This window comes from Sphaerodactylus townsendi, linkage group LG09 (assembly GCF_021028975.2).
Source record: "Sphaerodactylus townsendi isolate TG3544 linkage group LG09, MPM_Stown_v2.3, whole genome shotgun sequence".
NCBI classification, from domain to species: domain Eukaryota; kingdom Metazoa; phylum Chordata; class Lepidosauria; order Squamata; family Sphaerodactylidae; genus Sphaerodactylus; species Sphaerodactylus townsendi.
In genome coordinates this window covers 19,565,217-19,593,110 of record NC_059433.1, presented here as the reverse complement: position 1 = coordinate 19,593,110, position 27,894 = coordinate 19,565,217, and the positions used below count along the sequence as shown (strand labels likewise).

Here is a 27,894-nt window from a genome sequence, read left to right as displayed (position 1 = left end):
ACCAAAGCAATGAAACACACGCATTTCAATCTCCACAATAAATCTCTGCAATAAATCAAATGGTCATAATATGACATGTAAATGGACAGATGGCTTCAGAAACATAAACAGATCATGGTTAATGATAATTTATTGTATATTCACAATACCAAATGGCAATGAAAACACATTTATTTCAATCTCTGCAATATCTTTTGTTTCTTTTTCTGCACATTTGTTGATTTTCTTTTCTTGGGGGCTTCTTGGCCATCTTTCTCCGCTGCCTTTCCACTGTCGGTCCATCTTATTTTCTTAATTGGTGGTTCTTCCTCTACTGGAAAAAAACAACATTATTCTAAAGTTAGATGCATAATACACCCGGCTGGCAGCCTGGGCATCTGGCCGTGCCTCTGCTCTTGTGGAGGCTTCCGAGCCGCAGGGGGAGGCTTGCAACACGACAAAACCTCCCTGCCAACAGGAAGCCCCCACTGGACTTAATGGATTTATGCCACCTTTTTGGTGATGTAAGTCCCAAGGCCAGGCTGCCGGCATAATGGCTTCAATGGCTGGAACGGAACTGACTAATGTTGGCTCCGCCCCTGGCAACTGGAGCGCAGGGATGCTGGCGCTGCATCCCACCACCAAGGAGGGCTCTGGTGGCTGTATGCCAGCAGACTTGCCCCTCCGCCAGGGCAGGTGCCCCAGAGAGGGCAAATCCACTGGCAAGGCTGCACGCTGCTCTCACCAGTGAATTAACCCCCTCCCACTTTGGATGGGGCTGTAAATGTCCCATCTAATGTGTGAAACTTTATTTCACTTGTATTTACAAATAAAAATTATGTTTAAAAGCTTCCATTTTTATTTTTATTGCATTTATTTCAGCCCACCTGGTCACATTTGTCTTAATCAAAATTTTAAATACCATCATCAGTTTGTGTTTCTGATCTCTGTAGAGGTCAAAGCAGAAAATAACACATCTCAGAAAATATATTGTAGCTATTTTATTCCTGAAAGGAACCAGTTACCTTCCTCCTTCTATATCGCTAGAGATGGTTATGGTGGAATCTAAGAAAGATGGTTTAAACATCAAGTCAGAGTGTAACATACAGTGGAAAATTAGAAGAACTCCAAGAAAATCTACCTTGAGATGAAGATGCTTTGGCTTCATTAGAGGTCTGTTTAGCTTCCACATTGCTTTTGAGCCACACTGCAAGACAAGTGAGTCTGGCTTTGGTATTGACTTCACATAACAATGATGGAGAACTCTTAATCTGAAAAAAAAATGCAGATAAGTGACCATGTTTTTCTGCAGCACCACAAGAACCTCTGCACCACATTATCTGTTTGCTGTTCTCTCACTACATTTGTTATCTACCTATGCAATTCCACATTTGGGCATTGTTAACATATGTCTAATACTTATGCTTCGTTTTCAGATTTCTATAATCCTGATCTTACTACTTTGTTTATCAGATATCTTGTTCTTTTGATAGTGCTGACATCCACTGTTTAATACATCTTGAGTCCCAGTGAGGAAGTTGGACTATAAATAATGTAAATAAAATCAATTTTAAAAAATTAAGAATCAGAATAGAAGTGATGCTGGAAGATCCATGGTCAGTTTCCGAGCATGTTTTTAAGCTTTTAAGGAGCACCAATTTCGCTATTATCTTATAAGGCAGGGGTCTGCAACCTGCGGCTCTCCAGATGTTCATGGACTACAATTCCCATCAGCCCCTGCTAGCATGGCCAATTGTAGTCCATGAACATCTGGAGAACCACAGGTTGCAGACCCCTACCTTATAAGGCAAAATACCACAATACCAAAATAAGCACAAGTAATCCAATACTGAAATAATCCAATACTGAAAGATGTACCCATATTTAGTAGGAAAGTCCTATTGATGTAAGTGGGTTCACTCCCCAAAAAGCATGCATAAAATTGCCACTGAAACAGCTTAATAAGGTCAAGTGCTCTTCTGAGAATTAAATAGCATTTCATGGACAATGCAGTCAGGTGACAGATATACCAACCTTGTCAGGATCAAGACTCCACATCTTAATGTATCCATCACTCGAGGCAGTCACCAGAATGTGCAACTCTTCCCTTTGAAAACTGTAGATATCCTTTATTCTGTGGTATAATAAATGACATTTGGTGCCACCGCAAAATCAGAAGAATTTCAAAAAAATATCAGGAGGTAAAAGAACAGGTCGCTATTTCACTTATGATTTCAAAAATAGTGGGGTGCTGTGTGGTTTCCGGGCTGTATGGCCGTGCTCTAGCAGCATTCTCTCCTGACATTTTGCCTGCATCTGTGGCTGGCATCTTCACCCCACACAGCACCCCAGTGATTCCGGCTGTGAAAGCCTTCGACAATATATTTCAAAAATAGTTGCTAATTTCTCCTTAGATCTCAGAAACTGAGGCTCATTCCGCACATGCAGAATAATGCACTTTCAAACTGCTTTCAGTGCTCTTTGAAGCTGTGCGGAATAGCAAAATCCACTTGCAAACAGTTGTGAAAGTGGTTTGAAAACGCATTATTTTGTGTGTGCGGAAGGGGCCTAAGAAGGGTCAGTCCTGCTCAGTATTTGGATGCAAGACTAGCAAGGAATAAGTAGTGGCAAACTACCTCCAAATGTCTCTTGCCTTGAAAATCTCGAAAAGTTGCCATAATTTGGCTGTTTCTTGATGGTACTTTTCACGTCCACCATATTCTATTTCTGGATAATACACATTTTATATATTAAATATGAACAAAATATACAGTAAAACATGTTTCCCTACTTATTTAAAAGGAAAACCAATGCTTATCTGTCTCACACTGAAATCAGTTACATTTTCAAGTGCTTCACACTGACATTTTCATTATAAAAAAAGATCCCTCATTGAACGAGAGCCTAAAGAAAATTTTAGTTACTGAAAACGTTAGGCCAGAACATACCAAACACGCTGCCTGTTCTATGGTAAAGAGAAAGTACCTGTTTTCATGAGCTTTAAATTCACAAAGACAGTCCTGTGATTCACAGTTGAATAATCGTACAAATTCTTCATCTCCAGCAACAGCCAGTATGCAATCCTTTAAGGATGGGTCAGAGATGAAAAGGAATTTATTCTTAATGCTTTTGCTATTCATGCTTTTACTTTTTCAGCACTGTTTGCTACTTACCGTAATAAATCTTACTGAAGATATTCTTTTTTCTGCAACGATGGTGCCAGAGAGAGACGCTGTTGCAAGTTCATATATGTCCACTTTATTAGCTACGACCACCACATACAATTCTCCACTAGGTGACCATTTAACAAGATGTGCATCTAAATGATCAAGGGGAAAATGAGACTGGATTTGTAAAAGAAAGATGTTGAAGTAAGAACCAAATAATCACTTACTGAAAAACAAAATGCACAGAACTTCTTCAAGATAGCCTTCTGTGACAGTGACAGCACTGGTGCAGATAAAAGAATGATCAAAACCAAATGATCAAAATTTACCAGCCACCTCCCAAGTAAGCAAAGATTTCTGCAGCTGGTGAATACATTTCATCATTTAAAAGATTTTTTTCACTCCTGATGTGTAGATTTTGATTTTTTTCTGCTTTTAATTAAACTTTGTGCCTAGAGTAGATTTGTCACAAATACAACCACTGAAAAAGCCCTTAAGAGAAGAACCGGTCCTAGCTATACTAGTGGAAGAAATATGAGATTTCTCTACAAGTCACTGCCTGGTGCAGTATAACAACAGGTTGGGTACGGAAGAAGAGAAACAACAAAGGACTTAATGAGAGATTGATGGAGGCTTTGTGTAGGATTTGGAAGACAAATATGATTTAGAAATAGAATCATATTTCAGTCAGGAATATTGCCAATCCGAAAGCTAGTTCTTTCAAAATGACCTGGACGGATTAGAGAGCTGGGCCAAAAACAAAATGAATTTCAACAGTGATAAATGTAAGATACTACACTTAGGCAGAAAAAATGAAATGCACAGATATAGGATGGGCGACACTTGGCTTGACAGCACTACATGTGGAAGGGATCTGGGAGTCTCAGTAGACCACAAACTGAACATGAGTCAGCAGTGGATGCGGTGGCCAAGAAAGGCAATGCGATTTTGGGCTGTATGAATAGGAGTATAGTGTCAAGATCGAGGGATGTAATTGCACCTCTCTATTCTGCATTGGTTAGACCTCACCTGGAATATTACGTACAGTTCTGGGCACCACAATTCAAGAAGTATATTGACAAGCTAGAATGGGTCCAGAGGAGGGCAACCAAAATGGTAAAAGGTCTGGAATCTGTACCCTTTAAAGAGAGACTTAGGGAGCTGGGTATGCTTAGTTTGGTGAAGAGAAGGCAAAGAGGTGACATGATAGCCATGTTTAGATATCTGAAGGGATGTCATGTGGGTGAGGGAACAAGCTCGTTTTCTGCTGCTCCAGAGACAAGGACGAGGAGTAATGGGTTCAAGGTGAAGGAAAAGAGATTCTACTTAAACATCAGGAAAAACTTCCCAACAGTAAGGGCTGTTCGACAGTGGAATGCACTACCTTGGGAGTGTGGTGCAGTCTCCTTCTTTGGAGGTTTTTAAAGAGAGGCTGGATGGCCATCTGACAGGAGTGCTTTGATTGTGTGTTCCTGCATTGCAGAGGGTTGAACTTGATGGCTCTTGGTGTCTCTTCCAACTCTATGATTTTATTTATAACAGATGTTACTGAACATGTTGGCATTAGTGAAGAATGGCGTGCTTGAATTGAGCAAGCAGAAATTTGCACTGTTTGTATCTGCATTACAAATATAGCAACAATAATTGTGGTCTCTCATTAGGAATGCAACAGATTTCTACAGTATGTATTTTCTCTATTGTGATGCCCGCTGAAACACACAACATCAATATTTTCGATAAATATAGCAAAGCAAAGGCAACATACTTACTTTGTTTTAGATTTTTTATGAAAGCTGATCTTCCTTCTACAAGGTTCCATGTTCTAAAAAAATGAAGAGGCTAAATAGACATCTTTTGGAGTATCAATAAGAACCTGATTCCTTTAAGCTCATCAATTTAAATGGACATTAGTTAGGAATAAACTTTTTTGTTACACCTTCATAATTACCACATTTACACAATCAAATTAAGATCCCAGAGAACCAACATTCCTTCCAATTAGATATATTACTGTAATACTTTCTGAGAGCATGCAAGAGGATTTTTGACATGATATTCTTGCTTCTAGTAAAATTTATTTCTTGTTCATTACTTCAGGGATTTAGAAACCGAAAGTAATATTATTTCTAGTTGTTTACAGCTTCTAGACTTACCGTAAAGTCTTGTCTGTTCCTACTGACAAAGCCAACTTTCCAGAAGGATGAATAGAAAGAGATGTCACACGTCCCCTAATAAAACAGGAAACATTAGCCATATAATATATTACTCCCATTGACATGTAAACAACACATTAATTCACAGTATAGTTCCCCATCCTTAGAGACCTGCTGTTTTGCTTTCAATTCTGCATAATTTTGAAATGGCCTAAAGTAGATTATCCTCAGTTTTAATGACAAGTAAAACTAACTGCCTGAAAAAGTCCAGACTAGGTTTTCAGATTCTTTTTCCTGGCTAGGGATAAATTCAGGTCATATTAGTAGCATTAGGCTTTATTAGTTGTTGCTTGATACTGGTCCTATTTATATGCTTTTGCAATTCATTTACACCCACCTTTCTCCCCACTGGGGACTCAAAGCAGCTTACATTGTTCCCTTCTTCAATTCATCCACACAACAACCTGTGAGGTAGGTTAAGCTAAGAGACAACGACTATCCCAAGGTCATCCAGCGAGCGTCTATGGCAGGGGTAGGGAACCTGCGGCTCGAGAGCCGCATGCGGCTCTTCTGCCCTTGCACTGCGGCTCCACGAGCCAAGCCGCCGGCTTCATCCTTGCCTGCCCTGCAGGCAGCAGGGTGGGCGCACCAATTGCCCAGGGCTGGCTGGGCCACGCCACAGGCTTCCCCTCTCGCCCGCCCCGTTGGAGTGGGGTGGGCACTTTCCCGGCGGCCAGTGAGGCTGAGCCGCCGACTTCATCCTTGCCCACCCTGCAGGCAGCAGGGCGGGCGCACCAATTGCCCGCAGCCAGCTGGGCAGCACTGCGGGTTTCCCCTCTCGCCCGCCTTGTTCGAGCGGGGCGGGTGCTTTCCCGGCAGCCGGCAAGGCTGAGCCGCTGGCCCCATCCTTGCCCGCCCTGCAGGCAGCAGGGCGGGTGCATCCATGCGCTTCTCAGAATGAGTGGAGTAAAAGGTAAAAAAACCCAATATATACAGTGTTATCTTTATTTTAAATGTCAAAAATTATTTGCGGCTCCAAGTGTTTTCTTTTCCCGTGGAAAACGGGTCCAAATGGCTCTTTGAGTGTTAAAGGTTCCCTACCCCTGGTCTATGGCATGGATTGTATTTATTAACTGTTGTTACCTGCCCTGAGCCCTGCGGGGTTAGGGCAGGATACAAATTTGAAATATAAATAAATAATGAGTGGGGATTCAAACCTGGGCCTTCCAGATATTAGCCCCACACTCTTAACCACTCCACAACACTGGCTCTTTTATTGCCTCTTCAATTTCTATTGTAAAATATGTTACATGACATAATGATTTGATATAAACAAAGGGGGGAACAAAAAGGAAGGGTGCTTAAATATGTTCATGAAAAGCAAAAGGGCATGTCTTATCTGTAACTGATTCATTTCCATACGCCATAAAAATTGCATAGATTTCAAAAAAGAGTGCCCAGAGGTTACAATTGGTGCAGAATGCTGTCGGTACAATTCCAGCAGGAGTGGGTCATGGGGACATACATCACCCCATCTTTTCCCGTCTACACTGGCTCCGAATTTGCTTCCAGGCCCAGTTCAAAGTGCTGGTATTGACCTTTGAAGGCATACTCAAGTGCTGCCCACTCCTAAATGAACCTACCTGCCCACCATGGTCATCTTTGGAGACCCTGCTGCAGGCGTCCCAGCCTTCACATGCTAGACAGGTAGCAACCCAAGAAAGAGTCTTCTCAGTCATGGAACTAAAAAAAGGGAATTCCCTCCCCAGGGAGGTTCGCCTGTCTCCCCCAACTGTTCTCTTCCATCAGCAGCAGAAAACTGTTTTATTTTGTCTAGGGTTCCCTCAGTAATTCTCATTAATCCTTCCTCCCATTTGTTTGAGTCATTTCTATCTATTTCTATTCTTGCTTTTATTGGGTGAGGATCTTAAATTGGATGGAAAGCAGGATTAAAAGTGTTTAATAATGCATAAAATTATTTGTACATGATGAGCATGATGAGTGGTATTATTTATTTAGTACATTTTTATTCTGCCTTTCCTCTGAGCTCAGGGTCATGTACACCATTCTCCCTTCTTCCAATCACTGTGCAAACAGGGGCACAGCTGACTAAAATAGCGCCCAGGTTCAGCACGTTGCCAAGTCGCTGCCACCAACTGCATCCCTGTCCAAACTCCATGTGGAGTTTGTGTGGGGGTGCAGTTGCAAAGACCGTTAGGCAACATGCTCCACACATGACCTGGCCAAAGCACAACAGTGTGCTTTGGCCAGGTCATGTGGAGGGCACGTTGCCAAGTCGCTGCCACCAACTGCATCCCTGTCCAAACTCCATGTGGGGATCATTGTTGATGCAGTTACAATTCGACAACATGCTCCTACATGACCACCAAAGCCCACGTGGAATTCCAATTCCCCGTGCAGTGTTGGGATTCAAATTATTTAACAACTGGTTCCGGTGGTGGGATTTAAATACTTTAAAACTAGTTGTTCACAAGCACCATTTTAACAACCGGTTCTGCCAAAGTGGTGCGAACCTGCTGAATCCCACCACTGCCCCTGTGCTCACCTTAGTTACGCTACAGCCTGCAGGACCGGCTTGGTCAGATGACAAAAAGTGCCACAATCACTACTTCTACAGCACAATTTGAAACTGTAACACTGAGATCCTAGTTCAATAATTGTTTGATGATGTTTATTATAATTACGCATACTTATCCAGTGTATTTGAAAAAGCAGCATAGTTATAACAACTTTTAATCAACAACACTTACTTGTGTGCTTTAATCGATTTCAGACATTCCCAGTTTTTGGCATTCCAAATGCATATTAAGCCGTCCTCCGCGCCACTCAGTAAGTGTGTTCTGCCGTAGAATTCCAAGCAGCTGATAGTGCCTGAAGATCAAAATGATCTATTTAATACATTGCAGACATTTCAAACATAAATGAATCAGATATTTCCAAAATGCTCATTTAAAGTCAACAGCAGATTTATGTATCCCTGCCAATGTGCACACACTAAACTAACTTTTGGGGAATAATGGCTCTCGTTTGATTCTTAGAAATTCACAAATCCTAAATATGGCCTATGTTCATTTAACTGGAATCCAGAGAGTTATAAATGAATAAAATACATAAGATCCAAGCTCATTGGTAAGGAATAGTAATGCAGCTGAGCTGACAAAGAACATGTCAGCTTCTCTGTTGAAACGAGCAGAAAAGTCAAAGGTGCATCACATGCACACTAGTGCTTCCATATACATAACTAGCAGGGCCCGGCCACGCGTTGCTGTGGCTTATTGTGGTGAAATGGGAAAGGAACAGTAGCAGTAAATCAATTGCAGAGGCCAGCAGTATGTGCTCATGCAAACACAAAGCCTGATACTGTGCGATGTCATTGATGGGTGTGCCCACATTCCTTGGGGGGCGGGAATGGAAAGGCACCCCTCCCACACATCTAGGCTGGCTGGTCATGATTCCTAACCTGGGAGTAAGTTTGGTTGGTGGCAATGGGTGTCGCTTCTGAGGAAACCCTCTGAGGGGCGCGATGCAGCCATTCAAAGTATGTCATGGTTGCTGTACCGAGCTTACTCCTGAGTAATGCGTGCCTGGTTTTCTTAACTGTAACCGCAGTATTCAGGGAATCTAGGGTGCCTGGCCCCTCCCTCCCGTCCCTTGCATGTCGCCCCTCTCTCTCTTCTCTCCCTCACTTCTCTTCCCTTGAATGCCACCCCTCCCCCTCCTTCCCTTCCCTTTTCCTCTGCTAGGGTGGATGGGTCATATCAAGCTGATGGGCCCCCTGCCTCCCCTCCCTTGCATGCCACCCCTCACTGTCTCCCCTCTCTCACTTCTCTTCCCTTGCACGCCTCCCCCTCCGTCCCTTTCCTCTCCCTCCCTCTCTTCCCTTGCATGCCACCCCTCCCTTCCTCCCTTCCCTCTCCCTCATGTGTATGTGTTTCACTTCCACTCGAGTTACTGCCTATGTACTGTTTCCACTGAAAATATCTGGCCATTTGAGTGAACATTCTAAGCTGCACGAACATTCTAAGGGTGACAGTTACACACCGGCAGCTGCATGTCCTTCACCATGGAGCGCCAGGAAAAAGGCACTCTCGCCTGGCTGACGATAGTGGCTGGGAATTTTCAGGGGAATTGGCCCAGCAGTTACTGAGTTATACTGTCATCAACAAAAACACTGTTAGCTTTATATATATGTATATGTATATGTGTGTGTGTATATATATATATATGTATATGTGTATATGTGTATATGTGTGTATATATATATATATATATATACACACACACACACACACACACACACACACACACACATATATATATATATACACACACACATATACATATATATATATACATATATATATATATATATATATATATATATATATACACACACACACACACACACACACATATACATATAGATAGATAGATAGATAGATAGATAGATAGATAGATAGATAGATAGATAGATAGATAGATAGATAGATAGATAGATAGAGAGAGAGAGAGAGAGAGAGAGAGAGAGAGAGAGAGAGAGAGAGAGATGAGCCTTTCATAGCCTTGAAATCTTACTGGGAACCAGCATTCAGACACACAACTCATTTCTGTCACATGCAACTAATTCAGGAAGGAAAGCCTCCTCACCATTGTGCTGCAGCAATGCCCCATGCTCCACTCTCTTCTCCATGTCATAGATTTGAATTGTTTCATCCCTGCTGCCTGTGACAACGTATCTGTCATTCACAGCGACTGCTGACAATGAAGCACTGTGGGCGTGGTGGGTGAAATCAGGAACAACTGCCCAGTTCTGAAAATAAAACAGAAAACAAGACAAACCTTCCTGGTGGCTCCACTGCAATATTTTAACAGATTTACTTTTAACTTGGCAGTGGTGCTCTGGGCTCAGCTCTGATCAGGAAGCAATGATGTAGACTTCGCCTGCTGTCTCCCAAGTTGGCCAGCAGCAAGTATAGACCTGGCAGCACTGCAAACTATGGCTCAGTTCAGCCTCAGGCACAGCTGAGGAATCTATCCAACAAAACAGCAGATGGAAAAGCATTTAACATAGCCATTAAAAACATCCTCCTATATTTTGGGACAGTCAATTGATAGAAACAAGATGGAAGTATAGAAGGAGTCACTATACCTTAAAATAACACAGAACACAAACTATGAGCCTTAGGAAGGGCTGACTGGTTACTGAAGGTTTCAAGGGCTCTATCAAAATGTAATCTTGTGGCCTGAAGGCTAATTGATCATTTTTTTAAAAGACGTAAACAACAAACTAAATTTAGATTCGAGACTGAGTCTCTATTCTGAAACACAACACTTGGATTATACAATGGAAAGGAAACCAGGAGTTTCCCTAGAAAGCAAACAAAAGTGGAAAGCCAGTTTCCAAGAAAGGGCCTTCGAGGTTTCACAACAAGGGACTCCATTAATTTTCTGATGAAAAGCTTCAAGAGATTAACAGAGCTTTCATTTCTGATAATCCAGCTAGCCACCCCATATAAAAGCTGTGTGTGTGTGTATCAAGTTCCATCAAGTCGCTTCCAACATATGGTGACACTGCAAATTAATATGCTACAAAACACCCTATTGTTAACAGCCTTGCTCAGATCTTGCATGTAGACTGAGGGTTGTGGCTTCCTTTATAGTCAATCCATTTCAAGTTGGTTCTTCCTCTTTTCCTGCTGCCTTTAACCTTTTTTCTTGCCTTCTCACAATGTGACCAAAGTACGATAGCCTCAGTTTAGTCACTTTAGCTTATAGGATAGTTCAGGCTTGATTTGATTGAGAATGTCTTTATTTGTTTTTTGGAAGCCCACAACATCTGTAAAAGTCTCCTCAAACCTCTCTGTGGCTGGTTCTGCATGGGCAAAAACAGCGGTGTGAAAATGGTGTAAAAGGGTTTAAAATAGTGTAAAAGGGCTTATAACGTTTTCACACCGCTGTTTTTGGCACATGCGGAACCAGCCTGTGTCTCTCTCTATGTGCATGTACATACATGCCTTTCTGTGTGTATACCTGTGTACACATGCATGTCTCTCTGTATGTGTGTGACTGTATATGTGTGTGTACATATATGTGTGTAAATGTTTTTTTATGTAGGCGTGTATATAAAATCCACACGTGGGTGTATTTAAAGCATAATCCCACCCCGACCCCCTGGCAACCAGCAGCTTCGTACTCCGCTCTGCGCCTGCCGAGGCCTTGCGAATCCACACGCGGGCCCTGCAGGGCGGGGCTGCGCGCAGGAGGGTGCCGCAGAGGCTTCTGGGAAAAAGGCTTGAGACGAGGCCGGCGCGGCTCAGCCGTGGGTTGCACTCGCTCGCGGCCGCCCGCCAGTCCCGGGGAGGCGTGCAGCCCTCGTGGTAAGTTCGCCTCGCCTGGCGCGCGGTCCCCGCTTCCTTGACTCCCGCTCCTCCTCCTCCTCTCGCTCGAAAGATAGATTACCTCAGCCGGCCGCACGGCGAACCCGAATAGAATCTGCTCGTAGCAGCCCCCGATCAACTCCATGGCTCGGCCTTGAGGCGGCGCCTTGATCCTGTAGGGGTCCTTCGCGGCCCTGAGCCATGGCGGCAACACCCCCGTCCCCACTCACACACTCATTTCCCCCCCCCCCTCAGGCCAGGAGGGTGTCTACTTTACTGCCTGACTCCGGGGTGCTTGTCGCGAGCCGCTCCCGGCGCTCCTTGTCCGGGGAACCGCCTCGGCGGGTCGACTTCGGTTCCATTTCTCCCGTTTCCTACAGTCGTTCGACATGTGGAATTTGGAGGGAGGCAGGCCGGGTTGTTCGTGGACTGAACAGGCAGTCTCCAGGGCACCCCCGGGCGGAAGTCTCTTCGAGGAGAAGGCGGAAGGGGAGGGCGGAAAGGACCGCCGCGGTTCCTTATGGCGACGCTCGTGGAAGCAGGAGAGACGTTAGTAACGGCGGGTTAGACAGCGGAGGCGGGTGGTGGGAGAGAAAACGGGCCTTTGCCTCCCAGTTAGTGGACTTCGACGGGGGACGGGGGGGAGGATCCGACCTTTCACCTCCTCCCCCCAAGAGTCTCCCCGCCCCCTCCCCCGGGAGGCCTTGGCGCGTGTTGGAGGCTCTCTTGTGGCGCCTTGTGGCTTCAATTCTAGGGCGCCCACGGTTAGGCCCAAAAGGGTTGAAGGAAGAAAGTCCGACCGTAGTAAATCCTCAAGAACAAAAGCGGTGTAAGCCCATTACGGAGAGCAGCCGGAATAACAACAACTTCCACACCCCACGGCGTTGTTTGGGATTCACCTTAATAAATGGGTTGTTGGTTTTTGTAGTTTTTCGGTGGACCAAAGAGACTACTTGGTGGTTTTATTTTACTGTCGTCACAATTGCTCCCTAGTGGCTTTGTCACAGATAGAGCAGTTTTCTTTTTTAAAATTATTTTTTAAAGGTTATAACAACAACCACCTTTATTAGGCATATAAAATAGCGTCTAGTACGTTACCAGACACTTGTAATGTACAAAGCCAAGAGTGAGATCAAAACAGACTAAGGAACTGTATCTAGCATTAGACAGTTTATAATAATTATGACAAATTTAAAAAATCAGTAATGGTAGGTTAAACATGCTATTGCAGTCAAGGTATGTCCCAGCACTTGGTCTACAGTACATTAATGCTTTTGAACTGCATCCTTAAGCATAGCTGTTTGGAAATCTGAGTACAATTTACTTCTGAATAAATAGAGCAGTAGTTTACATCTGACTAAATAAAAAGTAGAATAGAGCAATGTTCCTTTTGAAAAACAATTTTTTTAGCTTGTAATAACAATAAAAATAGGAATTCCACAACGGCAGGTTAAACATGCTAGTATAGTCAAGGTATGTTCCAGCATTTGGTGTGTATTAATGCTTTTGAACTGTATTCTTAAGCATAGCTGTTTGGAAATCTCAGTACAGTTTGCTTCTAAATAGAGTAGTATTCTTTTTTAAATCTTTTTTTAGCTTGTAATAACAATGACAAAGATACAAATTCAACAACAGTAAGTTAAACATGCTACTACAAGTCAGGTTATTTTCAGTACTGGTCCGTTGTCCTTTTGAATTGTATTCTTTAAGCATAGCAGTTTGGAAGTCCCAGTACAGTTTATTTCTGAATAAATGAGTAAGCTGAAGCTATGATGTGGATCTGCTGTTTAGGGAGAGAAACTAAAGGTAACAGGATAAAAGTTAAGGCAACTAATTGGTCTGCAAACTGAAACTTGGACATTGAAGAATTCCTATAATTTTTAAAGGCATATTTGTGTCATTTTAGATGAAGATAACATTTTCTATAAAAATGGAAAACATGTAAAACAGAGGGGGCTTTAGATTGAGCAGGCTTGCTTTTCCCCACCTCCAAGGAAATAGTTTTTAAAAGTCATTTTAAAATATATCACTTCCCCCTTTCTCTACTTATCTTCTGATCATCAATTTTTAACAATTGGCTAACAATATGGCATTTATTAGTAATCATGTATTTATATGATACCAATGATGCTTTCAAGTCAAAACTGTAACTAAAGGAAGCTGTTTAATAACTATGCAGTTATATTACTGTTCTATTTTTATGCCTATTACTGAAAAAGCAGCATAAGGTAGCTTAGGAGTTTTGATGCAATATGGTCTAAGCTGAAGCAGCATGGAGTGCATCCTTGAAGTGGGCTATCTGAATGAATTATGAACCGTGCAAAGCACTCTGTTTGAAAAATAACTACCATTCATAAAGCTGATTCAGTTTAAAATTATTCCACTACCTGTGTAAGAAAAGGGCTCCAGTGCTCAAGTGTAAAGCAAATGCTTTGCATGTACAAGACTTTAGGCTCCGTCCTTAGTAACTATGCTGAAAATAGCATACAGTGGTGGTGGTATTACGCTAATATCCTTCTTGAAAGTTTAGACCAGCTTGCCCATATCTCATAATCTATACCAGGGGTAGGGAACCTGCGGCTCTCCAGATGTTCAGGAACTACAATTCCCATCAGCCTCTGTCAGCATGGCCAATTGGCCATGCTGGTAGGGGCTGATGGGAATTGTAGTTCCTGAACATCTGGAGAGCCACAGGTTCCCTACCCCTGATCTATACCCACAGCTCTACTAATGCTAGAGCATGGGGTGATCTCTGAGATCAAATTACAAAGATCAGTGTAGGTCAGCAGTGGGTAGAGATTTGAAGACCCCCCCGAAAAAGAGAGGGTGTTTTTTTCAGGCCTGTACATTTCTGGGCAGCTGGGTGATTTCATTCTGGTGTAATCTGGTTTTTAAAAGTCAGAACACCTCTTGTTAATTTCTAAAACAACATTTCTTATTCAGACTGTTTTAAGGCAAAGCCGATTTGTTGGTGCATTCTTCTGTAATACAGACATAAGGAATACCTAGCTCAGTGGTGGCGAACCTATGGTATGAGTGCCAGAGACCTCTCTGTGGGCACACGCAAGCAGAGTCCCCCCCCCCCATCTAACAATCGAGCCGCTGGGCTCGATTGTTAGCATTAAATCTAAGACCTGGTTTTGGGGAGGCAGTGTAGGTAACCCTGTTAAGCTCTATTAAGCCTTATGTTTTCGTGCGAAGAACTAAAGCGCAATCCTTTACCTAGGAGTAAGCTCGGTTGCTGGCAATGGGGCTTGCTTCTGAGTAAACCCTCCTAGGGTTGTAATTCACCTGTTGGAAGAGTTGCATAGTTGCTTCAAAGCAAAGCCACCAACTACCACCAAGCTTACTCCCAAGTAACGCACACCTCGGAGCCAACTGTTTTTCCTAAACTAAAACCTCAGTATTCAGGTTAAATTGCTGTGTTGGCACTTTGCGATAAATAAGTGGGTTTTGGGTAGCAATTTGGCAACTCGGTCTCGAAAAGGTTCGCCATCACTGACCTAGCTGGATTGGACCACAGTCTACTCATTTATGTTCTTTGCAGGAACCCCAGTAACCAGAAGGTGCTAGGTGATTCACTACAAATTGGCCAGTGATAGTCTGTAATCTTCTGCCTGTTCCTGCTATAAGGAATTCCAGAAAAAATGTGGTTACTTGCCTACAGTTATAGGACAGCTATTTAAATACAATATTTAAAAGGAGGAACTTAGTTTACTGGGTATCTTATGTTACAGTACACACACAGTTATTACCAGTAACCAAAGAACGCAGCTTTTCTTTTCCCCTCCCTGGACAATATAAGTTACACTGTTATAAATGATTTGTATGCCTCTGAACTGTATTTTGTTTGTTTGTTTCTTTCAGTGAAAACCTAGGTTGTTGAACCACCTTGGGGGGAAAAAAGTACCAAAAAATAAATACTTTTAATAACTGTAACCAGGAACATACTGGATCACATCTTGTTCTGGTACTCATCGTCTTCTGTGGCCTCAGTTCTGTTTGGCAGTTTTTGTAATGCACAGTTACTGGTAAGTTGCATAAACAGCAAAAAGTGAAATTATTGAATCTGAATGTGTAGCTGCTGAGCTAGGTTTTTTTAAAAAAATTGTGATAATGTGTCTGGCAGTATCTTGAAAATGGAACTGTGTACTAGCTGTACTCATGTATATCTTGCTAGAGCTAATAAAAATGCCATGCTATCTGTACTGAAGAAACAAAACAGCCACCGTTTTGCTTTTTGTGGCTGTCTTTCGCATGGTGGAAACAGCTTGCTTCATTGCATTGGTGTGATAATATAGCAGTTGTGGTACAGCAGGTGTTCCATCTGAAACTCCACAAGTTTTTTATTGTTTGTAGCCTTTGTATCCTGGTGAAGACCTGCACAATTATTGTATTATTCTAGATTTTTTGATAATTAAAGAAAATATAGTGGTTAGTTCTGTAGCTTTATTATTATCAGCCATTATTTCTCAACAGTTAGCTAAACTGAAGAAACCAAGTTACCAGAGTAGATGCCTTACCAGAAGAAAATAGCTTCGCAGAGTCATTTTTCTCTAACTTTTCACCAGTTTAGTAATAGCTTTAATTGTACTCTCTACTGTTTATGCAGATGAACTATGGGTTATTATATAAAGTGAGCCAGAATAATACTAGAATGCTGGCAAGATTGCTGCATAATAGGAATCTAAGCATGCGACAGAGTTTACCTGTAGATGACATGCCCATCTGTAGAGGAAGTGCGGGAGTCAGCTCCAGCCTGCCAGCTAGTGCCATGGGCATTGCCACTCTGGCAGTAGGAATACCTGTTCCTGCTTCATACCTACATGGGAGTGATTTTCTGGTGATGAATCATTAAAAATCAGACAAAATGCCAAATCACCAAAAGAAAATCTGGGAAAGTTGGCAGGGTGAGATGATCAGACCGAAGCAATTATGTGTGCAATACAGAAGACTCGGTAATAGAAGAAAATGCGGGACCATTCTGAGGTTTCCGACCAAGTAATAGCATAATGAGATCCAGCATGATTCAGTAGTTAACAGTGTGACGCCGGATGTGGGAGACCTAGGTTCAGACTGTGCCGTGGATGATCTTGGGAGAGTCATACGTTCTCAGCCTAGTATCCCTCCCAGGTTTGTTGCAAGGATAAAAAGGAGGAGCGGAGGAGGATTATATAAGTTGCTTTTGGTCACAGTTGGGAAGAAGGAAGAGTATAAATGAGGTAAATAATGAACTGCCAAAGGCTGAGTCTTGCAAAAATTGTAAATGGAACTTTTGCACAAGATCTCTTGAACTTGTTTAAAAGACATGCCTGTAGGTTAAACTTGCAGCATTAGAATTAAGGGCGTATGTATGTCCAGCTTTTATGAAAACTTTTCATTTTTTCCCCTCTCTTTTTTTAAAGAGCACCACAAAGGACAGTTGCTGGTATTTCCTTTTCTGTGAAGATACTTTTTAACCATGGCTAGCCAGGTAAGATCATTGGGTGAGAATGAGCCCACAGTCTTAATTCCTGGTGGGTGGAGACATAACCAAGCCCAGAACTTGTTGTCAAATACCAGGCTTAAAGCAACCTGTGGGTGTGGGGTGAGGGTTGCCCTATGCTTTCTTCATACACGTTTCTGACAAGCTCTCTCTCCCCTGCTGTGAAAATCTCAAACTGAAGCAGATTGATGTTGGGGTGGGGAGGTCATGAGGCATTGCTTCCTGCACTGTTTAAGAGTGAGTTCTTGTGGTGGGACTTTCCTGTAACACTCACTGTTTAGGATGCTCCACTGGTGCACTGGAAGTGAAATGCCACTCTCCATGTAAGTAATTAAAATGTGTTTCTGCATCCCTAAGGGGAGGGGATATTACTTGTGTTACCTTGGCTACTACCCCCTGCTTCCCTTTTCCTTGCCATACAACAGCCTCTGCTGGCTTCTTCCTTTTTTGAATGCAGGCAGCATTTTTGTTGCATGTTTCTGTCACGAAATCGGGATAAGAGCTCTCTGTGGCCCTGTCCTGACAGTTGTCCTGAGGTATTGGCTTGCACGTTGCGGTGTGGACAGCCTTCTTGGAGGAGAAGGGCTCCTTGCAAGAAGGAGGCCAGGGTCTCTTTTAGGCTAAAAAAAAATCTGTGCTCTGGCTCTGCCTCTCATTCACAGAGGGCCTCTTTGTGCTTCGGTGTTTCTGAGCGAGACTCAGAACACTTAAGCAGGGTCCTCTTGTAAAGCAACTCTTAAACCTACATGCTTGGTCAGCCTCTAACTGTTAACTTTTTGGGGAGGAAAAAAAATTAAAGAAACCGAGGGAGTCAAAACGTTGGCGTGAAAAGCAGCCGCTCCTTTAGCCAGCTTGACAAAGTCAGGGGAATATGGCTTTTCATACAATCCTTTGGCTCTGTTATTTTTGCCAGGCATTTTCCCCAGAGGCTGCTTTCCCTCATGGGAGGCGGAGGGAGAGATGGGACCCCAGGCTTCTGTCAAGGGAAAGGTGAATATGGGGAAATCACCAAGGTGGTGATCGGGAGAGGGAGGGAGGCATTTAATTGTGATGAAATACTGTATAACTGTTTTTCATTCTAGCAGGATACAGTGGGAAAGGCCAAAAAAGAAAGCCTGCCTCTGTGGTGGAGATCCCCCCACAAAAAACGGAAGAAAAAGAGTAAAGCAAGAGCAGGAAGACCAGATTTTACTAGTATTCCAAGCAGGTGAAGAAACCTTGAAAAACTGGCAAGAAAAAAAAGCTGGCTCTTGTCCCTATAAGAATCTCTAAATCAAATAGTGCCAACTTAACCAAAACCAACACATTTTGGGTTACTCTGAGAAATCCTTTTGAAAAAGTTCTGTGGATAGAACACGTAGCTCAATTTAAAATCTAATTCTCACAGAGCTGCCAAATATCTTTAGTAGCTTTCGAAAGCTCAGTTGATACAAACGTTATCTAAAATAATCAGGCGAGAGGCTTCCAATAGAGAACGGCTCCTGGACTGTTGGAAGAAGGCTGTTCTCCCTATGAAGAATGATGCACCTGATGGTAGACATCCAGAACACACACGAGCGTTCTGTCCTCTTGGGTTGATCACTGCTTCCCAGAAGGTTTTCTGATTATGGCTTCCTCTGTGTCAATATGTGCTTTGAATTCTTAACCTTTAAGACGTGTGAGGTTTTCCCGTGTACAGTATCAGATTTCCTTCACCTTGGAGGACATATACTGGAAATAGCAATAACTGTGCCAGTGTCTAGGAAGTGAGGAAACATGCTTTAGCAGTAGAAAACATTTACAGTGGCTTATACAGCTGGGATTGGGTTTCCACCAGTGTTCACACATTACATTTCCTGCACCTTTCAACTCCAAAAATATCAGTTTGCTTTTTAAAATCGCCGTAGAGTGAACCTTAATCTGGTCTGTGATTAGAGCAAGGCTAGTTACGAACAATTTAGTTAACTGTTTTGATTTGCGTCTATTCTTAAGTTATTCATCAGGTTAAAAATTTCAGTGAGTTTTTAAATATATGAATAGAACGTACATGCTAAAATTATCACGGTGCTGTATTTATTTATTTTTTACATTCACGGATAGTTCAGTTTGCTGATCACGAGCTGCTTTTAAAGGAAAAGTATGCCTGACCTCCTTTGCTTCAAGTGATTAATATCACAACCTTTTGGAGGGCTGCTTTATATGTCAGATATGCAATTGTCGGTTTGTTGATACTCCTGTTAAAGTCCATCTCTTCCCTGCTTCTAATTTAGAAAAAAAATTGGGAAAATAGAGATGGATTCAAGGACTGGATGCAGCAAAGTCCTAGAAAATGAACAGTTGGGTCTGGAACGTAGCAGCCCTCTGCGCTCATAGCTCACATAACAAAGTGCTGAGAGCTCGGGTGAGCAGATTGCATCACACCAAAGATGCCTGCAAACTAGAGTCCTCTAAATTATTAATATATCACCCTAGAAAAAGGAATAACAAATTGCTAGAACTATAAGCTAATTTGGAGAAAAAAAAACTTCTGATGTTATGGATTCTCCACCTCCCCAATAAGATTTGTTTATGGTGTCCATAGTTTTTAGTAGGCAGCAAAGCTGTGCTTTAGTGAGTGGTAGAGAAGAAAAAATGTTGGCTGTTACTACTTTGATTTGCGGATTGCTGCCAGGAATCACAGAGAAAGCCCAAATGGCAAAATGAGCTTGCTGACCTCTTAGACATAGATTAACTTGTTCAACAAACTCCCATTTATGGGTTGGGTAATTAGTTGGTAACAGTGGCTCATACTAAGGCAATAGCCCTCATACAGTGTTGTCAGAAGTAGCTTTTCAGAATTAGTGGTTTGAGGATGGTTGCTGAAACATGATCAAAGACAGTGTTTTCTTCTGTGCATGGTGCCAAGTGAATGCACCATGGACAAGGACAAACAAGTATTGGCTGGATCAAACCTAGGTAGGTATTTGAGTGGTTCCCTATGGAAGGTAACCTAGTGGATTCAGGGCCCTGAGGGTTATGTTACATCAAAACCGATGTGTGTATTTTTCCCCCTTTTCCTTCTAGGCCAGAATTTCCTAGACAAGAGTTTGTTAGGGCGGAATTTTCAAGGACAGAATTTTCCAGGACGGAATTTTCAATATTTGTGGGAGAGATAACTCCTGAAGTGGATGATTTCTTGCTGTATGACTACTTTTTCAAAAGATATCCATCCTGTGTAGATTGTAAAGTGGCCACAGATCTGCTAGGATACTCCAGGTAAGCACAGCAAATTTGAAATGTTGATAATTCGCACTAGCTTACAATTGAGGGTCTGTAGATATAACACAGTGATTCTCTTATAGCAAGCGAGAAAGCAATTAATCCTTCTCAGAGGTGACTGAAGATAATTAGACTAGCAGTGTTCACTTTTGTCTTGGCTACAAGTCTTCATTAGAAGATATAAATGGGACTACATAAACCCATAGGAGGTATGAATGTTTTATAGAAGAAAAGCAGAATGAACTCTACAAGAAATTTCTTTGTCCCAGACTGGTTGAAGAGTTCAATCTATTGTGGAGTAGGAGAGGAGAGAGCATAGATAAGATTGCCTTCAATCTCCTGCACCAATTAAAACCTAAAACTTGAGGTTTGTAAGGAAACATCTTATTTGATTTGAATTCATACTTTGAAACTGCTTACAACTATATAAAGGAGCCCACTTGAATTTTTGGATACTTTAGTAAAGGACTGATTTTTGTAAGTCACTGAATGACATGATCCTACGTGTGCCAGTAAGTAGATGCATACAGACCCGCTGTTTCAAGAAAGTGTTGTGAACCATAATGTTGGTTGTTTTAAGTACTATGTATTGTCGAAGGCTTTCATGGCCGGAATCGCAACCCGGAAAACCCACAACACCCTAGTTTTAAGTACTGTTTGTTAGGGGTGAGATATTGATTACATTAGGTTTGCATTGTATTTTTCCGGCATTATCGTGACTCCAAAGTTGATGGTGGAGAGTTGAAGCATGTTCATATTATATAACAGATTCTTGGGTTGTTTTGGGTAGTAGTCGTTAAAGATCCTGCAGTGGACAAATTAAATGTATTGGGGAAAGAGAGGCATGTTAAGCTATACTAAATTCAAGAAGAATAAAAGATGATAGGTAAAGCTTTAGTATATTAGAGCACAGTTTTACCAGTGTGGCATGACAAATGTTTAAGAGTGTTCTGTCACACCACCAGGTACATTTTCTAGTTCTGGTGTCATCAATAAGCATAATTCACTGTGGAAAGCACAGTAATTAAGCAGATCAGTATTTCTATATCTCATGCTGGTATAGGAATTAAATCTGAGTATGAACTCCCATACTTTTACTGTTCAGGTCAGGAATGTCAAATATGCGGCCTGGTGGCTGGCTCTGGCCCCTTGCAACGGCTTATCGGGCTCACGAGCCAGCTGATGTACCCCACAACCCACCACTCTTGATCTGGCCTGATGAGCCCAGGAGGCTTTGTTTGAGTTTTTTCCTCAGCTGGCTTGGATACGCCCTCTCAAGGCAGCCACCCCACCACTCTATAAGCTCAATAGTTCAGGCACACCCCCACCCCCAGTGCTGTTTTGGGGCTAGCCAAGGCGCACACACACACACATACCCAAGAGCGTGGCCTAACCAAGTCACATTTATGTCATATCCGGCCCTTGTAACAAATGAGTTTGACAGCCCTGGTTCAGCTATTTCTTTAAAAAGCAAGGAAAACAAATGGTAAGTTTGATCTGCTGGTGTGCCATACCTTGACTGCAAGTTAATATATACACATATATTGCTGGTCTTAACCAAACTGTGTTCATGTCGATGTTCTAGGGGTTATGGTTTTGTCAGGTTTTCTGATGAAGGTGATATGATGAGAGCCTTGCAAGATTGTCAGAACGCACCTGGCCTAGGTGGGAAACGAATCCGGTTGACTTTAGGAATTTCTAAAAGGTAATAAAATGCTCATAAATGATAAGACCTTCAGCTTACTTTTAGGCTTTTCCTGCTATCGCTTCTAAAACTTAAAATATAACTGGCAAAGGCTCATGGTACTTGAATATCCTCACTTTGTTGTGTGTTGATCTAGTGGGGAAGCCTGGCAGTTTTGATCTCTGTGTTATGTCCAGTTCTTGTCAGTGACTCCCCCCCCCCTTTAGTTTTTGGATATCGTGTCTGATAGCAGAGAAGCAAGTTTTATCATGAGCAAATGACTTGTCCTCCTTTTGGTGTTTTGTGGATATGGTTTGCATTTAGTTATTTCTTTCCTTTCACATTCTGTCATCCTAAGGTCCACAAAAAATAGAACAGATACTATAATCTCCCACATTTCTGTGGGTTCTTCTAAATTTGTAGTCTGATCAGCTGAGCAAAGACAGCTGGTTTAGTCAATTGAGTGTCTTTTGGAGAATGTGGCAAATAGATATCCTAAACAAAGTCTCTTGATTGTATATCTGTGTCTACAGCAACACTAAAATCTCCTGTGTGTAATAATTGGCATTCATCAATATACTTATCCATGTAGTTTGAGTATGGCAACATTCCTGTATTTCTGTAGTGTACAGTTTTATGAAGCAAGACATATTTGTAACTCTTCAAGTGCATGGGTATTGATGCCATCCCATTGTACATCCCATTGGAAACGATCTAACGTTTATCCTGTCCTTTCCAAAGAGTTCAGAGCAATTTATGTGGTTCTCTCCACCATTTTTCCCTATAGCATTTTCTTAAGGTTGGTTAGGTTTAAAGAGACTGACTGATCCAAAATACCCGGTAAGTTTCCTAGTTAAGGAAGGACTTGAACTCAGATCTCTGGTGTCCCAGCTGATACTAGAACTTAATCCAATCAGCCACAACTTAGCACAGTTATTTCCATGTCACATACAGGAAAAGGGAAAGTGGTAACAGGCTGCTTCTTCAAAGATGGTCATGAAGCAGTAGAAAAGGCTGTCCCTTGCCTCCTGCCATTAATAAAGATCCCTGGGATGGGTTGATCATGGATAGCCTGCATGGTTTGTAGAAGCTTCTTGAGTCTTTGATTTCTGACTTTCTCTAAAGCACAATCAGTGAAGCTGGAGACTGATGCTGTTGCTGCTGCTTCAGCAAGTCCTCTGCTTTTGCCAAGAACTTGAGAGTGGCGACTGAGGGTCAGCCATTACTGCTAAGATTGGCTACTAAGTCAAGTGAAAGCCTACAAATCCACCTCTGAGTGGCAGTTATTCATAAACATAATATGTGTCTCATATTAGGGAAAACCCAGTGATCACCAGGTCCTGTGTTTTGAAAATTCTAGACACTTTGTCTGTAGTAAACACCTTGCTTAGTGACCTATTAGTCTTATTTCCTACTTTCGAGAAGTTCTCACTTTCTCTTTTCCATCCTGTGTTGCAGATTGAAAGCAGAATTTCAGCGGTACCAGCCTTACAGCTATAATGACTATTACCAAGACTATCAGAACTACTACCGCCAGTATAATTACGACAGAAATGAACGCTTTGATCGCTACGAACGCTTTGACCGTTTTGATCGAGGCAACCGTTTTGCTGAACGTTTCCCAGACCGCTATCCTGAGCAGTTTAATGACCGTTTTCCTGAACGTTATGCAGACCGCTTTGGTCCCCGTTTTGGTGACCGCTATGGCGACTACCCAGAATATGGTGACTATCCTGAATATGGAGACTACGCCGATTATGGCGACTACAACTACAGTTACGCCTCTTATGACAGGATGCAACAGACTGGGAATATGGGACAGCAGTCTATGAATCCTGCTGCATTTCAGGTACTCATAAATTTAAAATCAAAGGTGGTTTTCAGGGTCTAGCTAAGGATGCTAATTGTAGGTCATAAACTTGACTACTGGTTGGCTTTTAATGCTTACATTAAAGCCTGTGAATTTAAATGAAATCAGGCAGAAATGCTCAAATTTCAGCGCCCTCATTCTAAATTATATCGGTGTATAACCTGATTCTCCACATGCTTGCCACAAATCAAGACGTGGGACTTATTCCCAAGTAAGCATGTACAAAATGACAGTCAAATAACTTAGTTACTGCTCTGAAGTTCAGTTATTTAACTGATTGCAGCAGATTTTGTTAAATGAAAACTATAACAGATAAACCTTTTCAAGGGTAATGTTTCTAAATTGCTGGCCTCTTGCCATTTTTTCATTCTTACAATGAGATGTTCCAAATGCAACCCAATTTGCCTATGTTAAATCACGTTATCTAACAGCTAACTTAAAAGAGGAGCTCGGGAGTCCAGACTTTCCTTTAAAAGTAAACAGGATATTTAAGAAGAGAATTGACATGCTTTGTGCTTCTTTCAGGAGACTTCTGCAATGGTTATGAATGATGATTTAGTAACAGAAGGTAATTTTTTTTACTATAAATTGTGCTACTGTGGAATTTAATGCTCACACTGTTGCATTCGGGGCACATCATGAACAAGTAATAGCCTACAAAAAACCTTTGAGCTGTTGTATTGTGGAAGGCTTTCATGGCCAGATTCAACTGGTTGTGGTGGGTTTTCTGGGCTGTGTGGCCATGGTCTGGTTGATCTTGTTCCTAATGTTTCGCCTGGCAGGCGAAATGTTAGGAACAAGATCTACCAGACCACAGCCCAGAAAACCCACCACAACCACTTTGAGCTGTTGCTTTAAGTTGGCAACCCGGAATTATATAGAATCGCAAATATGATTTAAGCACATGAAATACTACTTTAGCTTGGCTGCTGCATTTTCCTTTCTGTGTTCACTTCATAATTTGTCCATTAATCTACAAGTTCCCACATTAAGCGGTCAGTATTAAAAATGACCACACAGCCCAGAAAACCATATTCTTACTTCTCTGAGCAAATCTTGTCTCTCTTGAGCTGCAGTTTTGAGCATGCTAAGGACTATTTTTGACACAAAGGCCCTTTCCGCACCGCAACGGTGCGGGGGTGCGTCGGCATATACAATGCGACAAATCCCCTGAACCGTTTGCATGGACGGTCCCGGGAGGGCGGCAGGCGACGGCGCAGCCTTCACAAAGGCTGCGTCGTTGCTGAATGCTTACCTTGTCTCCTGGCTTCCGGCTTGTCGCAGAGGCCAGGGGACACGCCCCCGCAGGCTAGAGCGACAGTTCTGGAGTCGCAGGCCGGGGGGGCGTGTCCCCTGGCCTCTGCGACAAGCCGGAAGCCAGGAGACGAGGTAAGCGTTATGGGACAGTGCGGTGGGAAATGGCGCCTTCCAGCCGCTGCTGTTCACACGGCAGCGGTTGGAAGACACTGCTTCTGAAAAACCTCACTGGGGGAGCGAGGTTCGGAAGCAGCGTCTTCGCACCGCTTGGGGGTTGTGAGGCCGGCGCTGCTGCGATGCGGCGGCGGCGGCAGCCATGCGAACCCCTCCCCAGGGATGCTGTTTTTAGTGTCCCTGGGGCTCTGTTTACCGCCCGTGCAGAAAGGGCCTTAGATAAATTTCAGAGGGAGTTAGTATGTGGTGAGAGAACTATTGCTGCATTTTAAAAACTTTTTGTGCTTTGATTGTGTTCATGCATTGCAAAGGGTTGGACTTGATGGCCCTTGGGATCTCTTCCAACTTTATGATTCTTGGCAAGTGCGTTTGGTGTGTATCTAAAGCTCACATTTGTGGCCAATGTCAAGATGAGAAGCTTGTGTCTTCCTGGGGGTAGTTGAAAAAGCGTGTAAGACACATTAAGAGTTGAAAAATGACAGCTTTTTCCTTCAGCACAAAAAAAAAGTTATGTGGGGTTGACATGAGATGTAAATAGAGCTTATCCACTCTTCGTTTTGAAAGTAAAAGGAATATATTTTTTTAGTTTCTCCATTTAGACTGTTTTACATCATTTTCAAAAATATATAACATTTTCAGTTGAAAAGTATACTATTCAGGCCTTGGGCTTTCCTTCGTATTGCAACTTTCTTAATAGGTATTTGCTTGCCTGCTTTTTGTTTGAACAGATCCACAACTCCATGTAGATGTTCACAGAATGAACAGAGAATTTATGGTGAGAAGCGAAGAACTCTTTGACACACTTATGAGCTGTCATTGGCAACCTTTGGATACAGTCACATCTGAGATCCCTACTGCTTTCTAAAAGTAGTATGTTGACACCATAGCATGATCGTTATGAGGAAGGTGCTAAATTGACATTTTTGACATTACTTTAGATTCTAAGTTTTAAAGCACAGTGATGGATTTTTTTTTTGCTATGCTTTGATGGCCTTTGTAATTTTTGTTCATCACTCAATATCTTAATCATGTAAATATTCTAGAAATGTAAAGAGTTACCAAGTCTAGAAATGGACTTGTCTATGTAAATAATAAAACTTCGTTTCTGCAAACATGTCATCTGGAATCTTTTCACCTTTCTTGCAAAATATGCTGTGCTCCAGCTACTTAGAGCCATAGTTATCAGATACATGATACAATGCTCGGTTTTCCCAGGTTAATCCTACAGAATACAAAAATATAGAACAAGCAGGGGACACCCCACCCCCCCACCCCCCCAGGACTAAGGGGGCATCTCATTTTCTTCTCTGCTGCTATTCTTTTCCTTTTTGAAAACACCCAGAGTCTCTTCTCTCCTCCTGGTTCCTTTTCTCCTTTCCACCCATTAGCCAGCGGGTGTCTATCTGACCCCCGCCCTGCCTTCAACTTGTCTTCTTCTCATTCTGGCATCCTGTCCTCCAAAAGAACCTGGTTCAGGTGCAAGTATCAGTTGCTGGCTGGGCTAAGTTGCATGTTGGAGGAATTGTGAGGAAAATCACATTTCCCCCTATATTTCCCCCACACACACACACACACACACGCCATTCTTTCAGTCCTGGAAGCCCTTGCATCTTTGCCTTTTGCTGGTTCCCACTATCAACGTACGTTTTGTCTGCCCTACATCTTTAGCTGTGTTCATTTCATATATACCCTACCTTTCTGTCCATGGGGAACCAAAGCAGGTTACATTATTCTCCATTTTATCCTCATAACAATCAGGTGAGGTAGGTTAGGCTATGTGACTATCCCAGTGAACTTCCATGGCAAAGTGGGGTTTCAAACCAAGGTCTTCCCAGATCCTCATCTGAAACCCTAACCACTACACCACACTGGCTTTTGTGGGGTGGCTGCCATTAAAAGAGTAGCAAGCTTCCAGTCCTGGGGCAGCCATGCTAGCTGTATGGTGGTGAATTCTCACAACAGCCACAACTTGCTTGGCCCAGCATAGCTTGCAGCATCTGCCAGTTCTTTGGCCTCCCCTCCCCCATTAGTGCTGCTGTTAACGGTTCTGAAGTGACCTCTGCTACTGTTGCCAGGAATACCCTGGATCCTGGCTGTTTTCACCACTGCCAAGAAGAAGGTATTTTGTGAAATTTAAACCCCGCAATGTATTAAGTTAGACAGCCAGCATGGTGTCAGGGTCAAGATATTCAACTAAGATTTGGAAAACTGGTTCAAATCCCCACTCGCATCATGGAAGCTTGCTGGGTGACTTTGGGCAGGTCAAACACAACCCGGAAAACCCACAACATCCTAGTTTCATGTTAAAATTTATAGTTGTGTGTGTAACGTTTCGTCAAGTCATTCAATTTGTGGCAACCCCATAGGGTTTTGAAGGGCAGAGACTTCTAGAGGTGAGTTTGTCATTGTTTGGCCATGCATATCAAAACTAGTATTGCTTAGTGGTCTCCTGTGCAGGGCCTAACCAACCAACTTGACAATTCATTCAAC

The 27,894-nt window shown here is 42.5% G+C and overlaps 2 protein-coding genes across 11 annotated transcripts; one reads left to right on the top strand and one right to left on the bottom strand.

The window, feature by feature from the left end:
- Nucleotides 1–112: 112 nt before the first annotated feature.
- On the bottom strand, nucleotides 113–11,937 carry PAK1IP1 (PAK1 interacting protein 1). 2 transcript variants are annotated; one of them, XM_048507798.1, is made up of 10 exons: nucleotides 11,780–11,937; nucleotides 9,968–10,130; nucleotides 8,071–8,191; nucleotides 5,300–5,374; nucleotides 4,916–4,968; nucleotides 3,153–3,298; nucleotides 2,965–3,062; nucleotides 2,014–2,113; nucleotides 1,121–1,250; nucleotides 113–313 (listed from the first exon to the last, which is right to left on the bottom strand). In XM_048507798.1, exons 1-10 carry the CDS (start codon nucleotides 11,840–11,842, stop codon nucleotides 171–173), a joined length of 1,092 nt encoding a protein of 363 aa, XP_048363755.1. In that variant the 5' UTR covers nucleotides 11,843–11,937; the 3' UTR covers nucleotides 113–170. The 2 variants fall into 2 exon arrangements, with proteins under 2 accessions (XP_048363755.1, XP_048363756.1); XM_048507799.1 differs by having other exon boundaries at nucleotides 113–310.
- LOC125438998 (tRNA selenocysteine 1-associated protein 1-like) lies at nucleotides 11,602–26,516 on the top strand. Of its 9 annotated transcripts, none has more exons than XM_048507802.1 (10): nucleotides 11,602–11,697; nucleotides 15,565–15,728; nucleotides 17,103–17,170; nucleotides 18,096–18,172; nucleotides 18,265–18,389; nucleotides 20,225–20,416; nucleotides 22,005–22,124; nucleotides 23,562–23,952; nucleotides 24,499–24,541; nucleotides 26,133–26,516. In XM_048507802.1, exons 4-10 carry the CDS (start codon nucleotides 18,143–18,145, stop codon nucleotides 26,267–26,269), a joined length of 1,038 nt encoding a protein of 345 aa, XP_048363759.1. In that variant the 5' UTR covers nucleotides 11,602–11,697; nucleotides 15,565–15,728; nucleotides 17,103–17,170; nucleotides 18,096–18,142; the 3' UTR covers nucleotides 26,270–26,516. The 9 variants fall into 9 exon arrangements, with proteins under 9 accessions (XP_048363759.1, XP_048363760.1, XP_048363757.1 ...); XM_048507803.1 differs by lacking the exon at nucleotides 11,602–11,697 and adding an exon at nucleotides 12,093–12,246 and having other exon boundaries at nucleotides 18,268–18,389; XM_048507800.1 differs by lacking the exon at nucleotides 11,602–11,697 and adding an exon at nucleotides 12,093–12,246.
- The last annotated feature ends 1,378 nt before the right edge of the window (nucleotides 26,517–27,894 follow it).

What these genes read in the sequence shown, in the direction of transcription:
- PAK1IP1 (XM_048507798.1), bottom strand. Translation starts at nt 11,842, where the DNA reads ATGGAGTTGATCGGGGGCTGCTACGAGCAGATTCTATTCGGGTTCGCC. An exon ending in TCGCCGTGCGGCCGGCTGAG is followed by an intron (nt 10,131 to 11,779) that starts GTAATCTATCTT and finishes TTTTATTTTCAG; the next exon opens with AACTGGGCAGTTGTTCCTGA. An exon ending in CAAAGCATCTTCATCTCAAG is followed by an intron (nt 314 to 1,120) that starts GTAGATTTTCTT and finishes GTTTTTTTCCAG; the next exon opens with TAGAGGAAGAACCACCAATT.
- LOC125438998 (XM_048507802.1), top strand. Translation starts at nt 18,143, where the DNA reads ATGGGACCCCAGGCTTCTGTCAAGGGAAAG. An exon ending in TTTACTAGTATTCCAAGCAG is followed by an intron (nt 18,390 to 20,224) that starts GTGAAGAAACCT and finishes TTTTCCTTCTAG; the next exon opens with GCCAGAATTTCCTAGACAAG. An exon ending in ACTTTAGGAATTTCTAAAAG is followed by an intron (nt 22,125 to 23,561) that starts GTAATAAAATGC and finishes CCTGTGTTGCAG; the next exon opens with ATTGAAAGCAGAATTTCAGC.